General features: G+C 57.3%; 4 protein-coding genes across 4 annotated transcripts; 2 read left to right on the forward strand and 2 right to left on the reverse strand.

Annotated features, from left to right (window-relative positions):
- Positions 1-616: 616 nt before the first annotated feature.
- On the forward strand, positions 617-1,985 carry EsH8_VI_000575 (chaperonin 10-like protein; the record flags this gene model as incomplete). Its single annotated transcript, XM_083271828.1, has 4 exons — positions 617-894; positions 999-1,128; positions 1,222-1,675; positions 1,783-1,985. The coding sequence occupies 4 exons, from the start codon at positions 617-619 to the stop codon at positions 1,983-1,985; spliced, it is 1,065 nt and encodes a 354-aa protein (XP_083127002.1).
- Positions 1,986-2,224: 239 nt separating this feature from the next.
- On the reverse strand, positions 2,225-2,785 carry EsH8_VI_000576 (uncharacterized protein; the record flags this gene model as incomplete). The annotated part of the gene is made up of 1 exon (XM_083271829.1): positions 2,225-2,785. One exon carries the CDS (start codon positions 2,783-2,785, stop codon positions 2,225-2,227), a length of 561 nt encoding a protein of 186 aa, XP_083127003.1.
- A 5,963-nt stretch (positions 2,786-8,748) lies between these two features.
- EsH8_VI_000577 (uncharacterized protein) lies at positions 8,749-15,841 on the forward strand (the record flags this gene model as incomplete). Its single annotated transcript, XM_083271830.1, has 4 exons — positions 8,749-8,913; positions 9,209-12,290; positions 12,366-13,346; positions 13,461-15,841. 4 exons carry the CDS (start codon positions 8,749-8,751, stop codon positions 15,839-15,841), a joined length of 6,609 nt encoding a protein of 2,202 aa, XP_083127004.1.
- A 920-nt stretch (positions 15,842-16,761) lies between these two features.
- Positions 16,762-18,638, reverse strand: EsH8_VI_000578 (major facilitator superfamily domain-containing protein; the record flags this gene model as incomplete). The annotated part of the gene is made up of 4 exons (XM_083271831.1): positions 16,762-16,832; positions 16,889-18,365; positions 18,431-18,531; positions 18,593-18,638. The coding sequence occupies 4 exons, from the start codon at positions 18,636-18,638 to the stop codon at positions 16,762-16,764; spliced, it is 1,695 nt and encodes a 564-aa protein (XP_083127005.1).
- Between the last annotated feature and the right edge of the window lie 108 nt (positions 18,639-18,746).

Consider the following 18,746-nt stretch of genomic DNA (forward strand, 5'->3'; position numbering starts at 1 on the left):
GGTCGGACCGGGTGGGGAGGAGGGGGCGAACTTCGGCAAAAACACATGCCGGAGACCACCGTCCAAACCACGGGCGAGATTCCGCGAACGGTCCTGGAACCCGCGCGGCGGCGCATGGGAAAGAGCCTGCCCTGGCTGCCCTGGCTGCCAATGCTGGCGAGTGCGGGGCCCAGCGAAAGGGGCCCGGCTAGTGGCATCGACACACTGCGATGTGATTGTGGGAATTCCGGGAGGCCAGAGGGAAGGCGTGGGACAAAGTCCCATTGTGGATAACTCGCTCGCGCGCCAGCAGCGCATTGGCTTTCCCGCCGCACCGCGCCCCGGACTCAAAACGCAAAGCATTTGTAAGCTGGCCGGGGGAGATGCGATGGAGAGAGGGGAGGGGGGTGAGCTTCTATGACGAATGGGCTGTTGTATATAAGAGGCTTTTGGATCTTCGGTGTGTGTCTGTGTGTGAATATATGAAGCCAAGCTAGAGAGTCCGATTGAGTTTAAGCAAGCAACAAGATACCCCCCCCTCCAACCCCTCGCATACAGAAACACCACAAAACACACTCGCCAAAAGAAGCTCAAGCAAGCAAACAGACAGACAGACAAACACAAAACACGCGGAACAATGGCGCAGAACCAAGCTGTCAAGACGGTCGAGGCGGGCGTCGCAAAGGTCGTCGACGTCCCCGTCCCGGCGCTGCCGGCCGACGACTACATCCTGGTCAAGACGACGGCCGTGGCCATCAACCCGACCGACTGGAAGCACGTCGACCTCGCCGACAAGGCCGGGTGCGTCGGCATCTGGGTCGGGTGCGACTACGCCGGCGTCGTCGAGGAGGTCGGCCCGGGCGTCACCAAGGACTTCAAGAAGGGGGACCGCATCTGCGGACCCGTTAATGGATCGTGAGTTTTTTTCTTTGTGAATTTTTTTTCTTCTTTTCTTTTCTTTGGCTTGCTTTGTTGTCCGTCGCGGGATATCGAACGGAATGGCTGACGAGGACCGACAGCAACGCCCTGAGGGAGACTGACGGTGCCTTTGCCAAGTACGTCGCCGTCAAGGGCGACCTGCAGATCAAGACCCCGGACAACATCTCGGACGAGGAGGCCGCGACGCTCGGTATTGCCGTCACGACAGTCGTATGTTTTTCCCTCACGCCCCTCCCTCTCCCTCCCCAACCCCAAATCTTCCCCCTCGCGGCGGGGCACTAACACGCGCACGCACACCCGCAGGGCCAAGGCCTCTACCAGAACCTCAAGCTGCCGCTCCCCGACGCCCCCGCGACGGAGCCCAAGACGATCCTCATCTACGGCGGCAGCACGGCCATGGGCATCTCGGGCATCCAGTACGCCAAGCTGTCGGGCTACAACGTCATCACCACGGCCTCGCCCCGCAACTTCGACTACCTGCGGTCCCTGGGCGCGTCCGAGGTCTTCGACTACAACTCGCCCACCGTGTCCGAGGACATCCGCAAGCACACGGGCGACGGGCTGACGCTCGCCTGGGACTGCCAGTCCACCCCCGAGTCCGCCGCGCTCGTGGCCAGGGCCCTGTCGAGCACCGAGGACAGCCTGCTCGGCACGCTGCTGCCCGTCGACAAGGCCCAGGTGCAGGAGGTCAACCCCAAGGTCGACGTGCTGATGAGCCTGTACTACACCGTCTTTGGCGAGCCTTTTGGCTACTTCGGTAAGGCCCCGTCCGGTTCTTCTTTCCGCCCCGCCCCCATCTCCCCCCCTTCCCCCTTGCATTGCCATTCTTGACCCGAAGGACGTGTATTAACGCCGTGCCCGCAGGAAAGAGAGATGCCGTCCCCGAGAACTACGAGTTCGGCAAGAAGTTCTGGGAGCTCAGCCGCGGCCTGCTGGCCGACGGCAAGCTGAAGCCCATCCGGGTCATCAAGAACCGTGGCGGCAGCGGCCTGGACGGTGTCATTGTCGGGCTGAAGGAGTTGAAGGAGGGCAAGGTCAGCGCCGGGAAGCTTGTTTACACCATCTGAAAAGCGCCCGTGGAGGTGTAATAGTGTATTTAGAATTTAGAAGTATCTGGGGGGTGGAACATTTTATGACGTTTAAACCGCTTCCGAAATATTCAAGAAAAGCATCGCCGCCGCCCGCTTAAACGACCAACGACTTGTGGTATCTAGAAAACAACATCCAAAAACACAAGACGAAAAAAAAAAAGAAAAAAGGAGACGCCTAGTTCCCACCTTGCAGTTCGACAGAACCCGCAATACGCTTACATCTTGGCCCGGCCGACCTTCTGCGCAACTTCGTCGAGCATCTTTTGCACCATGCCGCGGTGTGCGCTCTCCATCTGGCCTTTGACGAGCGGCATCAACATGCGACTCGTCTCAACATGCGTCGTTTCGACAAGGTCGTAATCCCCCTCGACGTAACCCCCAAGCTTGCCGGAGCTGTGCTCGCCGGGCCAGCGCTCGGCGGGGCGGGGCAAGACGAGCCACTCAGACCAGACGCGGACGCCGCCGGGGGCATCGGCGCGGGAGCGCAGTCCGTTGGGAATGTTCTGCAGGGTGGCGGGGAAGCTGATCTCGGTCTTGACCCCCGGCACGACGGTGACTTTCTCGTAGATCTTGTAGGAGGCAATCTTGAAGCCGGACTCGAGGAAGAACTCATCGTTGACGATCTTGTCGAGGGCGACAGGCACTTTTTCGAAGCGTGTTATCAGCGGCTGGTGGCGGATGACGGGTGACTGGGACTGGAGCGTCGCGATCACCGCTTCCGCGGGCAGGATGCTTGGAAGGGGGACACGGATTGTCAGGCTGTGGTGGGCGGGCATCGTGATGAACTATGTGCTCCGGACACCGGCGTAGGTTTTGCGACGTCGTTCAATAGGTCTGTAGAGGTGCAGTTGATGACCCCGAAGAACAGCAGAGGCGACGAGAGATGGAGTGTCGGCCACAGAGATAGAAGCAGTATATATTCGTTTTTGGCTGGCGAAGGTGCTGATGAAATGTCAAGGTGTAGAGTGCCGTGAAGCCAAGATCAATTCAGCTTGCTTCCCTGTCGCTTGAGGATTGGCGGGGTCCCGCGTGTTATGTCTCGAAGGCGTGCGGACGGAGAGGACCTTGTGCTATGTGAACTACGTTTCCTACAGGTGGTGGACAAATTGAGAGGGCAATGGCGAGGGGGCGGCCATCTTTTGTTTCGTCCGATGGTCTGTTCTCGAAGGTGGTTGCCCCCCAAACAAGAGAAAGGGTGCGTCTGGTGCTGACTTTGTTTCGCATGGGCTTTGCGAGTGCGAACTGCGAACTTTCGACGTCACTCAAAGGATCGACCAGGCGCTGATATACATGGCAGCTTTGCCGCATCTAGAAACCGGTGCATGGAATGAGATTCTGGTGTACCCAGGGCATTGGTTGACAGGCTGCGCAAGATTTCGAGACTTTTGCTAGGTCTGACAAGGGCGACTACACTAGATGGTGTCTGCAGCATTTTGATACTCGACGGCGGCGAAGAAGGGGACAAGCTGAAACGAGTGGTCATGCTAAAATTAGCCTCGGACTGAGCCCTGGAGTCCGCTTGAGGCGCAACCCGGGATAATAGAGCGCCCGATCTTGGACCCTGAGTCGACGGCGGAGAGGCCGGGCTGCGACCTGGGGCAAAAAGTTCATTGTGTGGTGGCTGTGGCTGATGCTGACCGTCTCACCGGTAAGCCGAGTACGGGTAGATATCGTTATCTCGCCTTAACGGTACGGGCAGCACCGCAGCATCTGGCTTGGGGACGCAGGGTCGTTGTTTTGGCCGAGTTGGTTGTGTGCGCTCCGGCCAGATGCGGAACTTTTCCTCGGGATCCGAACATGGGCATTCAGGCTCGTCCCGACTTACCACCCCGGCTTTTTCTTCGTCGCAACCTGTTTCTTCCAGTGTACTGGTGTCGTTCGGGTCCATCCGAATCGACGTCACAGGCACCTTGACACAAGGCTGCAGAAGCACGATGTGGCGTTACCAAGCCCCAGTTGGCGACCGTTGAAACAGAGTGCTTCGGTTTAAATGGATACGCGCGTGTTCTTGGGAATGAGGTGGATAAACTGTCGCAAGAACAGGCGAGAGGACCCGTTACAAGCAGGCTGTCGCACCACCCGGTTCTTAAGAGATGATGGGTTGTAAAGCGGGAGATACGTGCATGCATCTTTTTGGGGCATCACAAATTGGCAATGTGGATGGTTCGATGCCCGTCATTGAACGGAGCAGCACCCTACGGTTTGGGCTCTGGGTATTATTTCGAAAAGGGTCGACAGGATTCCCGTGCAGGTCGATTCGACTCTGCAGCTAACCATGTTGGTGATATTGCATCGTGGTGCGTTGTCCTCCACATCGACCCATAGTTTCAACCTGACTGACCGTCGTGGTCCTTGCGGCCAACTGTTGACGCTTCAGGTCTGACCGCCAGAAAGCCACGGAATCCTGACATTTCATCCGAGGAGCCGTCCCCGTCAAACATGCATGAATGGTTGACTGGTGGCAGATACTGAGCTGGCAGATACACCGTAGTGAACGAGGTCATGTATGACTAGTGTAAGAGATGACTAGTGTAAGAGCCGCTTTCTCTTCAGTGCATCATCTGCTTGCTTGTCGGGCAAGGCCTTGTCCGTGGTTGTCCTGACAGGGCGGGCAGAACAAGCCCATTGTGTTCCTTTTCGTCTCTGCCTGCGTTATGCCCGACACCTCAAACTGACCAGTCCCATGTAAGTGAGCGGTAGTTTGTCTTGGTCGTGTTTATTCCATACATTGACAACGAAGAGAGGGAATAAAATTTTGCGGTATCCCAAAGCTCAAGGCCCAGACATGACGATTCGGCGTGGCTGGTTGGTGCGAATTCGCCCAGGCGTGGGTTGAGGAGTTGAAGCGGTGAAGGAGGCGCCATGCCGCTCTAGGCGATGCTCGTGGAATGAGTGGAGGGACATGCGCCATGCGATGCTGGAGGTGGGACATGCAGACCAGACGATCCAGTAGAGACGTGCAGTCGCATCTCCCAGGCAGGGCCGAAGACCTGGGTGTGCAAGGAGGCCAGGGCTAGCTCCCGATGTGCAGCGCGCGAGCACACCCGTCGAGATGCAGGCCGCTGGAGCTGGCTTAGGATGACTGGATGGACGTCCGCCATCGTGCAGATGCCAGATGGGGCTCCGGCGAGATGGGGAGGCGACCCAGCAAGTCCTCGGGCGAGCATAGGTACGAATACAAGGTCCAGCAGGTGGTGTCCCATGCTAGTAGGCGCATGGCTGCCCAGTCGGTAATGTATCGATACCTCATCTGGTGCGTTACCGCACCGGTGCTAGCTAGCAGCAAGCTGGCCGAGCCGTTGTCCGCATGGCAACGTCTCCATGAGAGGGAAAGGCCCGTCATTCTTCCCTCAGGCCGTCCCGCTTCCGGCGCGACGGTGCAGACAAGAGGGTGCGGTCTGGATGCCGCAGTGCGCGTAGGTATGATGATGAGCATGGTGTTCTCGCCTCTCTTCCCCCGCCAGTTTCTCGCGCCTGCATTCCAAGCTTTTCCCTCCGGACGCAGATGCATGGCCGAGCCTGTCTGTCATCAACAAAGGCAGTGATATGCCTGTAAGTACGCCACCTCCTTATCCCGCGGGGAGATGTGCGAGGGAGCTCCCTTGCTTGGCGGGGTTGGTGTATGTGGAGGAGGTACATGGGTATTTGCGGTCGAGTGGCTGAAAAGGCATGTACCTCAGCTGGCTGTTGAGCGCTTTAGGCGAAAGAGAAGGGATATCGAGCAGAGCAGACGCGCCAGAGTGCCCGACATCAACTCCGAGGAGGGAATGAGCGTCCGGGAGTAACCAGATAAGGGCTCTGGCAGGGGCCGTGATACACACCGATTTTTGGCCGGCGGTAGGCGAGGGGTGCAATGTAGTGGCGAAGCGTGCGCTGCCAGCAGAGCGAGCACCATCGTCATGAGGAACATGGAATACCGCAGTGTCGAAAGGAAGCCGACTTGTGACAACAGCAAAGGAACCCCAAGGACCAACGCTGTAATGCTGCGTTTTTAGAGCAGGGAAGAGGGCCGAAGAAATAAGTGCGTAGGGTCCAGCTAGTCACCGAGTCACCTAGTCGCCTACCTAGTCTAGGAAACTGGAGCCCAGAGACAACTGTCAGGTTGTCAATTCGGCAGGGTGCGGGCGGGTACGGTGTATATGATGTGCCTCTCCAGGCCCCAGAGCCCAGAACTCAGAACTCAAAGGCAGGCGGGTTTCCGTAGTTACATGTCAAAGTAGGCAGGTAGGTAATTAGCAGTTATACAGATAGCAGGCCAGGCGAGTGTGAAATGGCATGGCAGGGGAAGCAGGGTGCTTGCGGCAAGGGCGTTCGTTCCATCATCTCCCGCTGCCCTTTCTTTTCTCTCTCCCTTTGGGCTTCACTACCGGTAGCTTGTGACATGGTTGGAACCCGTCCAACCCAGGCCGCTGTTTGCTGAAGCCACGCAGGATATTTAAGTCTCGCAAGACACTCCACACACTCACGACAAGATGGATACTGGCTTGACTTTTGTCTTGGTTTTTTCGTGCACACCGACGACCTTGGACAGGCGTGTGGCGGGCAAAGCAGCGTCCAGAACCCCCCCTCCTGACCTTTCCTGGCCCTTTTCGATCCCGCGCCGTGTGGTGTGTGTGCTACGCGGATGCCCACTTGAAGCGGACGGGATCCTGGAGAAATGGCATCACCTGGGCGGCGGGTTGAAGAGGAGGGGGTCACGGTGGTGTGAACCGAGTCAACAGGCGGGACTTGCAGGGATTCGCATGGCTCATATCACACTCGCTCGGCCAATGAAGCGCCGAACCCGCCCCTCCACCCGTCCAAAGTGCCAGGGATCACCGCACACTGCGCTTTTGCCGACCGTAGCACCTCCTCTCATCTGTCATGGGCCATGGCTCGGGATCTAGTGTATTGCCTACCATGTAGTGTACGCACCACAACACACCACACACACGCGCACGCCCAAGGTGTTGGACATGCGGTGGAGAAGGGGACGAGGTAGCAAGCAAGCAAGCAAGCAAGCAATGGGGCACCGGCAGCAGCAGCAGCAGCAGGAGGAGGAGGAGGAGGGGACCGAGGAGCAACGACTAGGAGACTGAGATGAGACGGGTATTTGCATTGGATGTGATAGGATGGATGATGGATGGCTGGGCGGTTGGATCGCATAGACAGACGTACATACGTACATGCGGCATCAATCGATATCCATAATTATTCCTCCCGCCGACCTTACCTTAACTCACCGTGCTCCATACCTTGGCTTGGGTCGCATCGTTGACTCTTTCTCTAGTACACCTCTGCGGTATACAAGGCGCGGCCACCGCCCATGTTTCTCCGAACTGTTCCTTTTGTTCCCTTGCCGCCGCGTTCCACGACGAGGCGGGACTTTTGAAGAAAAAGAAAGAAGCACCTGTCGGGGTGGAAGGTGAAGAGAAGAACCCGCAATCGACCACTAACCGGACGGGAGAGCGTGCTGCTTCGACGAGCACAACTGTCTCGACCTTATCTGATTGCCGTCACATCTCGCCAGACGGGCTCAATCGGACGACGGACGACGGCTGCGCCTCGCACCACAACCTGTACAGTATCCCGACGAAACACGGAACATTGGTTCAGCTCGTCGTTCTGAGCCACACCAGGCCGACATCGAGGAGTACAGAAATACTGACGGCGTATGTCGTTGCCTGCCTCCTGCAAGATATTTGGCGGTCAGCAACATTGTCCGTCACCCACCAATTCGCCTCGCCGCGACGATCCAGCGACGACGCGCCGGGCCATTGGCTCCCTGTGCAGGAAGTGGCTTGTAAGAATCTTTTTTCTGGACCACCTCCAGCGTTCCTATTGCTCCTTTTTTTTGTTTGGTTGTTTTTTTCATTGTGCCTCGACATCCCCTCCATCAGGGGGAGGCACCCTTTGTGAAAATAGAAAACCAATAAAAAGGAGCCATAGGAACGGCTCAAAATCTGTTTGAGATGAATACCAAAAAAAAAAGTCGACCGGAAAATTGACTTCTCTTTTGACAGCTTCAACACCAACAACTTCTGGACCGGCACCCTGGGCAGTGACTTTGGTAACACAGACACCGACGAAGCTTCTGAGCGGTGACGCCAGAAAGCTACATCCCTGCTGCCATCGCTTTCCTCCCACTTGGCCCGTTATCGATCCTCCAATTCTCCGGCAATTCTTAGCAGGGGACCAGGAACATAATTAGAGCCAGGCGAAGGACCGACGAAGAGGTATTTCGCCCTGCCGTGCCATATCTTATCCGCCCTCCTCTTCCTTGCCCCTCCTCCCTTCCCCCATCAATTCACCTTACCCTTCAGGTCCCTTGCGCACCCGGGCAGCGTAAAGTGGTTCCAGCCGAACCGGCCTTCCAATCCCCCAGCCTGCGCATTTACGACGTCTTTCATCCTGTTGGCAAACTTCTTTTTTTTATTTTGTTTTTACTGATTGTTACTCCCTCTGCCTCAGTTCGCCTTGTTCCTACGAATACAAGCTTGGAAAAGTCTATTACCGGCGTTTCTCCTCGTACAGCCAATTCGTCCCTCGTTTCATCGATCCCTCCTTCTTCGGCCAAAACGACACTGCGCGCGCGCAAACCCGCTTCCCCTCCCGATACCCTTCGTACGACAGCAACGAACACAAAACACGATCGCGAACTGCATTCATTTTCAGTCTTCAGTCGTTCCTCCCCCCCGAACTGACGCAGCTTCCATGATTTTCGCACCCAGCTGTCGCAACACGAGCTCCAATTCCCAACATGGCTGCGGCCGCGGTTTCGACATTCTCCCCACTAGGATGGGCAGAAGGCGCATACGGCTGGAGGACGACCCCGTCATCAACGACTGGGTGGGATGAGAATGATGTGCGCATCCGCTTGCGCATGATCGCCCGCGCTTGGGAATCCGCATCGCATAATGCTCAGGTACGACCGAAACTTTTTCGTTCGCCGTCATGGGTTTCCTTTTTTTCTTCACTTTTTTTTTCTCTGTCCTAGATATCTCTGGGAATTTGTGCGCGCCGGCGCCGTTCCAGAGTCGACGCCTCTGCGCCCCTCCCAAGTCTAACGGCTCCTGTTCATTGCAATGGCTGGCCGGGAAAGTCCCGTTTCCTTGGGGAATCCGGGAAGCGAGGGATATGACGCCGTTTCGCCCCCCAATGCCACTAACACTGCCTTGGGATGAACTATCAAGCTAATTTAATCCGTTTGGCATCCCTAGATTTCATCCCATCGCCGACCCCTCAAAATTGCATGTGACATTTCAAGTCCGCTGAAAGCACCAGAATGCGGTCCACGATGGTCGCGTCGCCTTCACCCACCTTCTGAACCCTCCGAGTCGCCCGAGCAAATAATCGACCCGGCCAACACTGGCGCTTTTGCAAACCGACGGCCCTCTGACTTTTCATTCTTTACCCGACCCCAAACTTCGAGTACAGAAAAGCAAGAACGGCGCAGGGGGGACGCACTATTCAGGGATCCCACACACGACTTTTTGATCGACTTTGGTTCTGAGGAAGGCTTTATGCAGGCGGCTAAGAAGAAGAAGAAGGCGCCAGCCAAGGCACCGGTCTCCAACAACAATAACGACGACGACGGCGCTAAGAAGGAAGATGAAGGTGCCGGCGATGGAGGAGACCAGGGTGGTGATGCAGGCAACGCTGACGGCGGCGGCGCCGCAGGCGATGGCGACGGGGGCGACAAGGAGACGCCACCACCCGTCGACGACCCGCCTCCAGAGGACGACTGGGGCTTCGCACCCGCGAAATCTAAAAAGAAGGGTAAGAAGGACGATGAACCACCGACTATTCCGGCATCCAACCTCGACTCCTTCCACGAGATCAAACTAGATGACACAGGCGGTGGCAACGGCACGCTTGATATCAATTTTGGCTCAACGGACACCAAGAAGTCAGGGTTTGGAACATGGGGTACAAGTTGGACTGCAGGCACGGGACTTGGGAGCACTTGGGATTGGTCCGGGGCTAACAAGACTGCAGCCGCGAGCACGCCTGTAGAGGCAAAGGAAGAGATTGATTCAAATCCTTGGGGTCTCAATCGTGCAAAGCCCAAGAAGAAGACCACGACACTTGGGTTCAGCTTCGGCGACGACGAAACACCAGCCGAGCCCGAACCAGCCCCGGAGCCTGTGGATGACCCGTGGGGATCATGGGGTGCGACAACCAAGAAAAAGGGCAGTAAGGAGCCTGAGCCCGAGCCGCCGAAGGAGCCAGAGCCTGAGCCAGAACCGGAGAAGCAGGACGACCCCTGGGGGTTCACGACCACGTCCAAAAAAGACAAGAAGAAGAAGAAGGGCCTCCTTGCTGACCCGGAACCGGAACCGCCAAAGGAGGAGACAAAGCAGGACGACATTTGGAGCTCCTGGGGGTTGGGTAAGAAAAAGAAGGAACCAGTGGTAGTCGCGGAACCTGAGCCGGTCCCTGAGCCCGCACCTGACCCACCCCCTACCCAAGCTGACCCATGGAGCTGGGGAACTTCGATGAGCAAAAGTGACAAGAAGAAGAAGAAGGGCCTTCTTGTGGACCCTGTGCCCGAACCGGAGCCGGAGCCCGAACCAGAGCCAGTACCAGAACCTGTGCCAGAGCCGCCAAAAGTTGAAGAAGACCCGTTTGCCGGTCTGAGCGGCAAGCAGAGGAAGAAGAAGAAGGCCGAGATGGAAGAGGCGGCGCGAAAGGCCAAAGAGGAGGAAGAGGCGGCTGCCGCCGCTGCCGCCGAACAAGCAGCCAAGGAAGAGGAGGAGCGTCTTGCTCGAGAAGCGGAGGAGGCCGCCGCTGCGGAGGCCGCTGCAGAGGCCGCTGAGAAGGCTCGAATCGAACAGGAAGAGGCTGAAAAAGCCGAAGCTGAGGCTGCCAAGATTGCCAAAGAAGATGAACAATTCGCCGCCCTAGAGGCTAAAAAGGCCAAGAAGGGCAAATTGACCAAGAAGGACCAGGCAGTCTACGATACATTAAAAGCGTCCATCAATCAACGCAACGCAGGTGGAGCTGCTGCCGAAGCTGCTGCCGAAGCTGCCGCTGCCGAAGCTGCCGCCGCCGAAGCTGCCGCCGCCGAAGCCGCTGCCGCCGAAGCCGAGGAGGCTGCTCGAAAGGAGGAAGAGGAGCGACTTGCCAAGGAAGCCGAAGAGCAGGCAGCGAAGGAGGCAGCAGAAGCCGCCGAGGCAGTAGCAGCAGCAGAAGCGGCCAAGGCAGCGGCGGCAGTCGACGATTTCGGATGGGGCGTAACCAGCAAAAGCAAGAAGAAGAAGAAGGGCAAGGCTGAACCAGAGCCCGAACCAGTTGCTGAGGCCCCACCTCCCGCCCCCGAGCCGGAGCCCGAGCCGGAAAAGAAGGACGATCCTTGGGGCGCCTTCGTATCCACGTCGAAGAAGGACAAAAAGAAGAAGAAGGGACTTGTCGCCGAACCTGAACCCCCCAAAGAACCCGAACCCGAACCCGAACCCATACCCGAGCCAGAGCCGGAGCCAGAACCGCCAGTGGAAGACGACTGGGCGAGCTTTGGTCTTTCCAAGAAAGACAAGAAAAAAAACAAGGGGAAATCGGCTGACCCCGAGCCCGAACCCGAACCAGAGGTTGCTCCTGACCCTCCTTCTGCGGAACCAGAGCCAGAGTCAGAGAAAAAGGAGGATGACGATTTCTGGGCCTCTATTAGCTCTTCGAAAAAAGACAAGAAAAAGAAGAAGGAGGCCGAGGCCGAGAAGCCTAAAGAGGACTCTTGGGGCATCTGGGGTATTTCGTCGAAAAAAGATAAAGACAAGGACAAGGACAAAGACAAGGAGAAGAAGAAGAAGAGCAAGGAAGCCCTACCTGCAGAGGAACCAGCCGCGGAGGCAGTCGGGGACGATGACTGGGCAGCCTTGGACCAGAAAGCAGACAAGAAGAAGAAGAAGAAAGACTCCATGGCCCTGGTCGAGTTTGGTGAAGTGGAGGAAGCCGCGGCCCCTGCCGAAGAAGCTCCTCCCGCAGTACCCGATATTTCCGACCCCCTGGATGGTGACGACTTTTTCAACTCTTGGAACATTGGCAAGAAGGACAAGAAGAAGAAGGGAAGCGATGCCGAAATTGCCTCTGTGAAGCCCGATGCCATTGAAGAACCCGCTGATGACATCTGGGGAACGTCGTCTTCAAAGAAAAAGAAAGACAAGTCCAAAAACGAACCAGTTGAAGTTATGGACGAGGAGCCCAATTTGGATTCCGTACAGCCGGATTCCGTCGAGGAAACTAAGGATAAAGGCGATGAGGATGATTGGGCTGCTTGGGGATCCTCGAAAAAGAAGTCTAAGAACCGTAAGGACATACTCGCCGACCCTCCACCGCCAGCTCCCACCCCTCCTACAATGGACATGACTGAGCCTGAAGCAGAACCAGAACCTGAGAAAGAGAAATCCAGCTTTTGGGGCGACATAACCTCTTCCAAGTCCAAGTCCAAGGACAAAGACAAGGAAAAGGAGAAGTCGAAGAAAGAGCCCAAGCTGAGCGAGAAGGAGCTCAAGAAGCTCGAGAAGGAGAAGAAGAAGGCCGAGAAAGAAGAAGCAGCGCGGAAAGCCAAAGAGGAGGAAGAGGCGGCAGCCGCCGCCGCCGAACAAGCAGCCAAGGAAGAGGAGGAACGTCTTGCTCAAGAAGCGGAGGAGGCGGCTGCTGAGCAGGCTCGAATCGAGCAAGAAGAGGCCGAAAAAGCTGAAGCCGAGGCTGCCAGGATTGCTGAAGAAGATGAACAATTCGCCGCCCTAGAGGCTAAAAAGGCCAAGAAGGGCAAATTGACCAAGAAGGACCAGGCAGTCTACGATACATTAAAAGAGGCTATCGATCAACGGAACGCAGATCAAGCTGCTGCCGATGCCGAAGCCGCCGCCGCCGCCGAAGCCGTTGCCGCCGCCGAAGAGGCTGCACGCCAAGAGGAAGAAGAGCGCCTGGCCAAAGAGGCCGAGGAGGCTGCTGCCAAGGAGGCTGAGGAGCAGGCTGCACGCGAGCGAGAGGAAGCTGAGGCGGCGGACAAGAAGAAGTCGAAAAAGAGCTCCAAGACGGAGAAGGAATCCAAGTCCAAGTCCAAGTCGAAAGATAAAGAGAAGGAGGATAAGAAAGACAAGAAGGACAAGAAGGATAAGAAAGATAAGAGCAAAGACAAGGACAAGGACAAGGACATGGAGGAGGACCCTGACCAGGACGTCGACAAAGATGACGAGCTACTCGACATCGAACTTACCCCGGAGCAGGTGGAGGAGCTTCTGGCCGATCCCGAGCCCGCAGAGCCTGCTCCTCCTCCACCACCCCCGGCCCCGGAACCCAAGCCGTCCAACGATGCATTTAGCTTCTGGGGCATTGGCACGAAGAAGTCTAAGAAAGGTATGCGGCCTCAGGCAACTCCACCTCCCCCAATCCCCATTCACATCAGCACACCAACTTCTCGCTCAACGCATGTGTCACCCGAGATTACATTGCTGACTCATAAATGTCTAGAAGGTGCGAACTTCGGCTGGAATGACACGAGTACTTCATCCGCCATAAACAACGATGCCCCGACCTGGATCCAACCATCTGCGGCTCGTAAGACTAAAGGAACCAAGATTACTGACAGATTAAAAGCATTTGAACCGACGCCGCCGCCGGAAGACGAACCCGAACCTGTTGTTGAGGAACCTGCACCAGAACCCGCCCCGGAGGAACCTGCACCAGAGGAGCCGGTCCCAGAGGAACCAGTTCCTGAGGACCCGGTCCCACCGCCACCACCGCCCCCGGCCCTGACAAAGGAGGAAAGGAAACGACTTAAAAAGGAGAAGAAGCGCGCCGAAGCTTCGCCTGCACCGCCGCCCCCGCCTCCGGCCCCGGTAGAGGAACCGCTTTTGGTCGAAGTTGAGACGCTCGAAGAGGAGAACAAGCCGTCTGAACCCCCGGGTGCCTTCCCTGCTGAGGAGGATGAGAACGACATCATCGAAGTGATTGAAATGCCAGTGGAGAGAAAGAAGAAGAAGAGTAAGAAGAGCAAAGAAAGGGATATTTTTGCTGAAGAAGTCCCTCCTCCGCCAGCTCCGCCGCCACCCCCGGCTGTACCCGAGCCCCCTGCGCCCGAAGAACCCATCGCTGAGGAAGAAGAGCCCTTCTCGCCTCCACCCGAGCCGAAGTCTAGCAGAAAAGAACGGACCAAGATCAACCGGGAAGGTTCTTCGTCGTGGGGCGCGTGGGCAGCCTCTGGGTCTCGCGAGAAAGACAGGGATAGAGAGCGAGAGCGAGATCGAGACCGGGACAGAGAACGCAAGTCCAAGTCGAAACCTGAAAGGCGCGATAGAAAGCGTTCGTCTGCCGATAAGGAAGAAGGGAAGGGCTCGTCCAAAGGCTCCAGCTCCGGCAAGGTCGAACCCGTCGAGAAGGACATGGATACACCAGCGCCAATGCGCCCGAAGCTCATGTCCATGTTCAGCACCCCGCCGATTTCCCGGGCGACCTCTACTCGGGACCGGCGACATGGCTCCACTGGCCGGCCGTCACGTCGCCACTCGGTTGATGCTAGCGGCCTAGTGTCGCCTCCTCCAGAAGACGCGCCTGCCATGTCGTCCAAGGCTGCCAAGGTGCTTGGTGTCGACAAATCCAGCAGCAGGCGACGCAAGCGCGCTCCTGCCGAGGATGATGACATCGTCATGGTTGGTGCCAATGGTGACGGAGACGAAACCAATCCTCCCAAGTCGTCTCGCCGACGCCCGAGATACCCCAAGGACGACGATATTGTCATGGTGGATGCCGACGTCCCTTCCGAGCCGCCCCTAATGAAACGGTCCAATTCCAGTGCCAAGAAGGGTCTCGGTGGCTTGTTTAGTGGTCTCAGAACACCCAAGACAGAGCGCCCAGACCCTTTGCGAAGACGGCACACATATGCCACCGATGACGAGACCCGGCGAGATCGTCGCAAGGGCTCTGCCGGCGATGCAGAAGAGGCCGACCCGGCGGCCGCGACTGACATGGACCAGGAGGCACGCCGTGCTGCTCGTCGCGCTCGTCGCGCCGCCAGGGAGGCCGAAGTTGCTGAACCGGATGTCGATGACGCACGTCGCGCCAAAGATGAGGCCAGACGCGAGCGCCGCCGCCGGAAAGAAGAGGAAGAGTTCGAGGCACGGAGACAGGAAGAGAAGGAGGCGAGACGCGCAGAACGACGCGCGGCTCGTCAACGCGACGAGGAAGAACGGAGAGCAGCAGACGAACGAGAGGCTGAGCAGGCCGAACGACGCCGTCGTCGTAAAGAGCGTGAAGCTGCGGAAGCCGATGCGGAGGCCAGACGAGCGGCCCGAGAAGAACGTCGGCGTGCCCGTGATGCCGAGGGAGCTGACGACGAAGAAGCCCGAAGGGCCAGACGAGAAGCCAGGCGCGCCGCCCGTGCGACCGCCGAAGCTACCGACGGGGAAGAAATCCGCCAACGCGGCAGCCGGAGGCGGTCTACCCGAGAGTCCGGCGACGATGCCATGCACTCATCGCGACATCGGTACAGGCGCGATGAGGAACAACCCCCGGCGTGGCCCCACTCCGGAACCTCATCGTGGGTCAAGGAGCATACCGATGCGGGCCCACCCCCAGAGGACGGCGGACAAACGGACGCCGTGCCTCAGACCGAGGACGAAGCTCGTCGCGAGCGGCGTGAGCGTCGTCGCAGGGCCCGGTACGAAGAAGGCACTGCGGACGAGGCCGACGATCGCCGCCGCAAACTCCGCCGCGAGGAACGTGATCGCAGATACGGCGGCAGCGGAGGCGGCGGCGGCGGCTCCGAAGGAAGTGACGAGCGGCGTCGGCAGGCCATGCTCTCCGACGCTACGGCGACGCCGCGTAGCAGTTGGTGGAGGAAGCTGACTGGTTGATTCGACATGATTGTATGAATGGATGTCAGCAAGCGTGACTTGGAATTTTTTGCCATTTTCTTTTCTTTTCTTTTTGCCCCCTTTTTATTTGAGAAAACTTTGTGAAAAAAAAGCCCATTAACCACCCCAAATGATATATCTAGCATACCAACCTCCCCCCTAACTATCATGTCCGACCGATACCTGTTTGCAATATTGTGTGTTCTTTAAAAAAACGAAATCACCCCCCTAAATTTAACAATGTTGTCTTATTTCCCCCTGGGCTACGAGAGGAAAACGGTTGGCTTGTTGTATGTATCACCTCCTGGGACGGGGAAACCTCCGGTGCATTTGTTCTGGGCGCGGGATTAGCATACAGACATACCTCTTTTTTTGGAAAGCGGGGGGGGGGGGGGGGGGGTCGGCTGAAGGGAGTAGGGGAATTGCACACAAATAACATTAACACCACACACACACACACCCAACATAGTTATACCCAAAGGATGAGAGGAATGACGACGGACATATGCGAGAGTGTTTTTACTCCATGTCATTCGTTCACGGTGTTCCAGAAAGTGCCACCCCGTGCATCTCGCAAGCCAAATAAATGGTCCGTAGATATGTCGCCGAACTGCCCATATTGAACGGGCGAACACGCATGCTGCGGGATTGCAGATTTGAAACAGCCCCTGCCCGCCGCTCACCTCGGCCGTAGTCACATTGAGATTGGAAGTTTTATCGGTGTATTAACCAGAACTAGGCATTAACTACAGTACTGTGATTGTCGATTACATTCAAACGCCCAATGGCGGGTAAAGGGCCCCCCACTCATCGGGGCCGGGTAGTCCAAGTAGTGCTCCCCCGAGACGCCTACGCTTTTAAAAAGAATGAAGCTCCAGATTGAGCGTTGTTGGGTGGAGAAAGAAAACAGGGGCGGTGGTTCATCGCAGGCCGGTCAGCTCGAGCAAGTCGTGCTGGTGGAAGTAAGCGCGGACACGCTTGCCATATATGTCTGATTGATCCGTTAGTTTTGCCGTCATGCGAAAATTCAACACGGTTGGTACTTACACATCGGGATGCTGGAAGCACAAACGACGGCCTGGATGCTAGAGATGGCGATCATGGTGGGCTTGATGCCGCCCTGGATAATCCAGTCGTAAGCACTGTACGTGAGGCCAAAACTGAAAATGTTCTTGAAGATGATCATGATGGTGAAGCCCTCGATGGCAAGGTCGCGGTAGGCGTCGACGATGTACAGCGAGCTAGCCACCGCACCGATGACCATGCCAGCAACCTCGAAGCCGAAGAACACGAGCGGGACGACGTAGTGGTATTCCCCGGTGGAGAGGCCAGCGGAAGTGATGGCGAATCCGTACAAGCCGATGCAGCCGATGACGAACATGGGGAGCACCATGACAATGCGGAACTCGGGCTCGTAGATGCCCCCATTGCGACGTGTCATGAACTTGACACTCCAGTCGGAGAAGACGCCGGCAATAACGAACCCAATGAGAGCACCGACGAAAGCGCCGACGTAGGCGTATCCAGCATACACTTCGTTCCAGTAGTAAGGAGGTCCAAGGAAAAGGGCAGCGACAATGACACCGATGAAGACCGTCCAGCCAATCATTGTACCTTGGATCAGGCAGCCCCATAAGAAGGCGGGTTGGACGAAGAGAGGGAAAGGGCGCAGAAGCAGTTTCCAGTAGTGCTCATCTGTCTTGCGGCCGTCAAATAGGGCGAGCGACTGGACGAAGGTCTTCTTCGGGGTGTGGGCACCCTGACTAGCCTCCAGACCAGGCGTGGTCGTCGACATACCGGCGGTCGTCTTCTCGTGGTCACTGGGGCTGCTGCCGGGGCTGTCGTTGATATACGAAGCCTTATTGGCGGGGTCGACGGTTTGGGCAACCATGTCGGTGTTGAACGTAGCATCGCGGCGGAAAGCCGTCTCGGGGCAGAGGAAGAATACTGCCGGAAGCATAACGGCGCAAAAGATGGCCTCCAAGTAAAAGGTCCACCACCAGCCGATGCTGTGAGTAATTTTGCCAACGACGATCGGGGTGAAGAAGGCACCGCCAAAGACGGCCAAGTTCGTGAAAGCCATGCGCGAGCCGCGCTGATGGACGAAGTACAGGTCACCGACAGCGGCATTGACCAAGGTCTCAAAGGGGGCACAGCCAATGCCTTGGACGATGCGGGCGCCAAGCAGCGAGTCATAGTCCGTGCCTACGGCGCCGGCCCAGGCGGATGAGGCGATCAGGATACATATTCCAAGAATGAAGAGATGGCGCTTGCCCCAGACACGTCCCGAGGGCACGAAGAAGATGGCGGCAGCGCCGACTCCGAGGAGGAAGTAGCCGGTCAGCAGGGCGATGCGGGTAAAGTTGGTCTTGAACAGAAGAGCGATGGTGACGGTATTGGCAGCGAGAATGGGACCGAGGGCGGTCGCAAAAATGGCAGTGACGGAGAGGACCAAGGTGATGAGGTCCCGTTTCCAGAGGGGCCAATTGAGGGGATCGTTAGGGTCGTCGGAGGGTTGGGGGATCTGGCAAAGGTTGTCTGTCAGTGGTGGCGCGCGCACGCAGCGGTGTCGTGTCGTCGGTATCTCACAAGTATGATGGGCACGTCGCCGCTCGAATCGACCTTCAAGCCATGGTGGGCATCGGTCGCGGTCTGCGGACGGTCCGGATCGTCGTAATAGCGCGTGGTCCCTGGGATTTTGACAGCGTCAGCGTTGGGATGGCAGGAGGACAGAGCGGGCGTGAAACTCACCTGGCACTTGGTCCAAGACCTTGGACTCGAGAACTCCGAGGCCCATGGCTGCGAATGTGTATTTGCAGATGCTGTCAGCTGCGTGGGAGTTGCAGGATCAAGACATGATAAGGCTGAAGAGCAGACAGCCGGCACACACGAGGCGACCTAGCGT

Source organism: Colletotrichum jinshuiense, chromosome 6, assembly GCF_051148585.1.
Source record: "Colletotrichum jinshuiense chromosome 6, complete sequence".
Lineage (NCBI taxonomy): Eukaryota > Fungi > Ascomycota > Sordariomycetes > Glomerellales > Glomerellaceae > Colletotrichum > Colletotrichum jinshuiense.